Source organism: Physella acuta, unplaced genomic scaffold (genome assembly GCF_028476545.2).
Source record: "Physella acuta isolate Inbredline_101_S28 unplaced genomic scaffold, ASM2847654v3 ptg000303l, whole genome shotgun sequence".
Taxonomy (NCBI): Eukaryota; Metazoa; Mollusca; class Gastropoda; family Physidae; genus Physella; species Physella acuta.
Window position 1 is genome coordinate 357373 of NW_026731822.1, and position 5256 is coordinate 362628.

A 5256-nucleotide genomic window follows, 5' to 3' on the forward strand; every position below is an offset into this window, starting at 1 on the left:
ACGATTGGGAAAACATGTTGTTTTTTTTTAATTAATGTGGTAGAATAACGTTTTGAACACAAAGGAATTTTGTTCTCATTGAAGTAATTATTTTCTTAATACCAAATTGGAAAAAGTGTCCAAAAGTGCAAAAAAAACCCACAATTTGTCAGAGCATCAAGTTTTAGAAGATTTTTTTGTGTGCATATATCCCCTTAAATTTAATTATAAATGTCAAGTTGTCTTCTGTCTCTTTATTCTTTGCTTTATTTAAGGAGTGGGGGACTACAAAGTAGTCTATTGCCAACTATGTGACAGTGTAAACAGTCGTTTACAATTGTAAACTTTTTACCTAAGTGACTTAATTAAAATATTTTGAAATCTTTATTATTTCATGTGTCTTTGTATGGTAGTTTTCCTGGCTCAAGTTGTTGAAATGGAATTTCTCAGTGGCTGGAAGTGAACTAATGCGACATGTTCACTTAATCCACTTGATGATGATAAGAGAGGATGAGTCAGATAATCATGTTAGTCAGTACAATTTTTCAGTGTTTTTTTTTTTTTTTTTTTTTTTTTTTTTCGATTCCAGTGAAAAAGAGTTACAATTTAATAAATTTCAGACTTATTAAATGTCTAGAGCTGTATTTTATTATTACTGCATTACAGAATCGCAACAGCCTAAATGTATCATTTAGATTTTATTTTGAAACATTTCTAATATTATTAAAACATTATATTATGCAGAACCTGTTAAAGGCTAAACACAGTTAACAACAATTTGCACTAGAAATAAACAATAAATAGTACTAGTATATAAGAGTTTTACAGAGCATAATACTTATTCTGAAATGTGTTCTTTGTTCCATTTTATCCGCCAGACATTTACGAAGAACAGTTGTTTTAACACTGTATTAAAAAAGCCCACATTTTTCAACTAAGCATTCCAACACACGATTTTCGATTGAGTAAGAAGTAGGATAGGTTATTTTACATATACCAATAATGTGTTGCAACGTAATAACTTATACATGTGTTGTAGCTACAACATCAACAGAACCAACAGTTGTAATATGCTCGATGTAAAAGGTCTGTAAATAAACATTTCTTTCATCTGTAAATGTATCTACCCGATCATACGTGTTTATATTTTCATAGTTATCGTGAACTTCAATGTACGAGTGTCTAGTAGGGCCTATTTCTGTCACTGTTTGATTCAGTTGAAGAATCGACTATTTCATCGTAGGGGTTTTCGTGTGTTTCATGGTCTTCTACAACATCAATATAGGAGTGGCTGCTATCTGTAGGCGTTCTAGACTTGTCACTGCTTGTAGCTGATGTGTTAACTGGGTTACATTTCGCTTTACCTGAAGTAGATAAAAAGTGCGTGGATAGGATAGTTTTACCTGAAACTGAAACTTTAAACGTAAATAAACGATTTTATTTTGTATAACTATCAAATAGACATTTGTACTCAACACAATTTCCCTTATTTTACAATTTCCTCTGTATACACATATTCATTATAAATATCAACAACACGCAGAAACTTTGAACAATAAAATGTTCTATTACTAAAAATAAATTAATGCAATCAAGATAAATCAAAGCTTTGAGAGACGTCTTCAAGTTTGTCAAAAATGTCATTCGGGTGTAAGATTTCTTAAATCGATTTACGTTCAGTTGCCGATTCAAATAAATACCTTTTAATTTGACCAAAACAGCGACAATAATCACCCCGATTAAGACCATACCGCCTCCAATTGTTGAGCCTATCAGTGTGTATGTTGATTCGCCATTGTTTACTTCAAGCTTTACTGTCAAGTTCATCAAAAATGAATTTTACATTGTATGAGAATAAATATCGGAGTTCACTCAAAAATTAAAAGTAATCTAAGACAGCCATATACACAGACAGACAAAATTGCAAAATAAAAATTTTCCGACCGGAGATATGTAAAATTTCGAGATTTATAACAATATCAATTTAAATTTCTTTCACGATTACAATATGTCCTCTACATTCTGTATACAATACAATATTGAAGTGTAAAACCGCAAAGACTGTCAAAACCTCATTTGATTCTCTTTTGTTTTTTTTTGCACAATTACAATACTGCATTCATATTCTATATACGAGAAAGTCAAAATTGATCTTCTCAATATATATTGCGAATTTGATTCGTTGGATTATAGAGTTACAATTACTTGTATGCCGAAAACAATGCTATTAAAGAGCCAATCCTATGTAGAATGAACATTTGTTTTTAACGTCTTTAAAACACTAACTTAAGTTTGATTTCAGCTAATTCATGAATATATTTCCTCGTGGATTTTTATTTTGATTACAGTAAAAATATTGAAAGATTACCACATACCTTCCAATCCCACAGATTTAGTTATGTTGCTGCAGGGCAGGGCTAAAATAAATAATATTTTGTAACTTGCTGTAGGCATTACTATAAAAATACTTTGTTAATAAGTAATATATATATATATACATATATATATATATATATATATATATATATATATATATATATATATATATATATATATTACTTATTTAAGATTCTTAAATACATCTTGATTTTGAAGTATGAAATCTAAGACGTAATGTGAATAACTTACTACAAATGTTCTCGTAAAATGTGTTTGTAGTATGCGGATTCCGTAACTCTGTTTTGAGTACATAGCTAGAAGGTTCAACAAAACGCTTTAGTTTGACCTCAAATACATTGTGTGCTTTTCTGACGCAGATGCATTCTTCAGTAGAATTGCAAGTATCATTTTTTATAGATATCATACATAGCTAAAAAGAAGAGAAAACAGTACTACTGAACATTCAGTGTTTGAAAGCTAATAAAATCAATCTTGCTTTTGTCGTTAATATGTTGTCTTTCAAAAGCTTTAGAGTATGTTATAGATCCAATTACAACTTGAAATACAGTACGCATAGTGACAGGAAGCAACTTAAAATGTATAAGAATATTATATTAAACATGAATAATGAAAGCAACAAATAAAAATGCCGAAAGAAATAAAATTAAAAAATAACTAAAACAAAAATATATAATCAATCAGGAAATTTAAGGACATAAAATATTGAAACATTTTGCTGAAAATAATACCAAATTATAATAACTATAATAATCAGCATAAATCATAAAAAGAATGTAATTAATATATTAAAACTGGGTTGATCTAAGGAAGGCAACAAAAATAATAAAAAGCAGTATTGCTGCAGGAATATTTTTTGTACTTACAGTAATATATAATTGACTTTGGCACGTAATTCGATACATCCCTAGAAACTAATTCGTTTAGATTTTTATAGTGTAGATTTCTACGCCTATGAATTACACTTTAATACCATGCATTTGTTTAATATCTATTTAAATTAGTAAATTATTCATTAATAATAAATATTTTCCAAATTCTACATTAAATAAAAAATTGCATACATATAACGAATCATGGACCGAAAAGGTAAAGGAGAAAAACCAAAGAACACATTAGAAGCGTAGAAACCAACACGTGTAAAGAAAAACGAGAATTTTAAAATTTAAACATGTGTCTGTTGTTTTTGTCGATGTATTTGTATGACAGACATTGCTGCTCGTATACTAATAAAAGCCATTATTAAATTCATTCCCTTAAAAAGAATCATGTTGTTTTACGTACGTATTCAAAAGTATCTCCTGTACAATTTTTCTGAAGCATAGAAAATAAAATACCATTGACGTTGACGATATCTGTTAATGTTACATTTATTACTATCGATTTGTTATAATCGCATGTCGTTTGATCCACTGTAATTTCTGGGGGTCTTGGCTGACCTACAATGTAAGAAGTAAGCAATATGTATATGTATAAATGTATGTGGGTATTTGTGGTTGTGTGTAGATTTTTGAGGGAGTGGGTGTGCGTGTGAATTCGTGTATGTGTACGTGTATCCACATGTATTTTGATATATGTAGTGCCACTGGAACGGGTGCGGGTGTCGACATGGATGATGGATATGGCTATGACCATGCATATATACGGCTTACAACTACAAATATTCAAAAACACATACAGATACAGGTACAGGTTCAAGTACATGAAGGTACAGATACAGATGCTGATACGGATACAGATTCAGATGCAGTTGTAGGTACAAATACAGATGCAGGTGCGGATAGAGATACAGATACATATAGAAACACATAAACAAATCAAAATGTATATCAAATCTCTGTAAAACCTACCGTAAACGTGTAGACTGCAGCTTAATAGATCCTCAACCTTTTCAGGTACACCCAATGGTACTTTGTCTACCTTGCCGCGCACAGTCCAAATACTGCCTGAATCATTTCGTGTAACGACGTTCAGTGACATGTTAAAATGTAAAGCTACATCAGATTGTTGAACATTGCTTTTAATGTGTAGATTTTGAGTTTCTCCTGGTATTGGTATACAGCCTTCGTCTCTAGTGCATTCATAAAGATTTAGATTGTTTTTATAAATATAATATTTTACATATAAATTCCTGGTAACGTGAATCGAAAAGTTGTAGGGTTTGCCTTCTTCTGCGTAACCGCATGTTGATATCTCTATTTAAATTAAAAATTAGTTTTTAGAAAAAGCGTGCCACGTAAATGATAAATATGTTAAATAGGCCTACGTTTTAAATACACAACACAAATGTTTTTAGGATAGTTATAATGAATTATATCAGCAGAATATTCTACTCATACTTTGACCATGTGTTACAAACAAGAGAAAAAAAATTCTTTTAATCAGACTTGTCGTCAACTAGATTAGCTTTTTGATGTGTCGCGTTTGAAAGTTATCCTTTACCCCTCTACCAACACAAACAGCTTTGTACAATATTTCAGAAAATATTCTAAAACATCAGAGCTCTAAGCATATTGATGTCATTGGTATAAACCTCAAACTCTGATGAGGTGAATCTAGAAAATTATGCACTCATTTTATGTTTTTTTCATTCAATGCAAAATCGACTTGCCTATTAACTTTTAGAAGCTTTGGCACATGAAAAGGACACTACAAAAAGTTCGAAGCATAGAAAATCTCTTATTTTTTTGGCACCTCTATTTTAATGATAGTTTGTAAAATTTGATTGTTATTTTTTTAGTATCAGCAAGAAATTTTAAACATAAACGTATATTATAAAGGATAATACAAAAAGCACAACGAGTCTAGCTCAAGAAACTTTCAGAAACTTTTTACTGGGGGGGGGGGGGGGGCGAATTTCATGTCGTGCCCACCCCCTAC

At 30.5% G+C, this 5256-nt stretch overlaps 1 protein-coding gene across 1 annotated transcript; it reads right to left on the reverse strand.

Moving 5' to 3' along the window:
- Window positions 1–1161: 1161 nt before the first annotated feature.
- LOC131939942 (uncharacterized) lies at window positions 1162–4561 on the reverse strand. Its single transcript, XM_059298472.1, has 7 exons — window positions 4542–4561; window positions 4227–4447; window positions 3661–3815; window positions 2608–2788; window positions 2355–2396; window positions 1680–1793; window positions 1162–1343 (listed from the first exon to the last, which is right to left on the reverse strand). Exons 1-7 carry the CDS (start codon window positions 4559–4561, stop codon window positions 1162–1164), a joined length of 915 nt encoding a protein of 304 aa, XP_059154455.1.
- Window positions 4562–5256: the final 695 nt, after the last annotated feature.

Excerpts from the sequence above, each read along its gene's own strand:
- LOC131939942 (XM_059298472.1), bottom strand. The coding sequence starts at position 4,561 with ATGCGGTTACGCAGAAGAAG. Across the intron at positions 2,397-2,607 it reads ATTTTACGAGAACATTTGTA|CCCTGCCCTGCAGCAACATA; the intron begins GTAAGTTATTCA and ends TATTTATTTTAG. Across the intron at positions 1,794-2,354 it reads TAAATCTGTGGGATTGGAAG|TAAAGCTTGAAGTAAACAAT; the intron begins GTATGTGGTAAT and ends TGAACTTGACAG.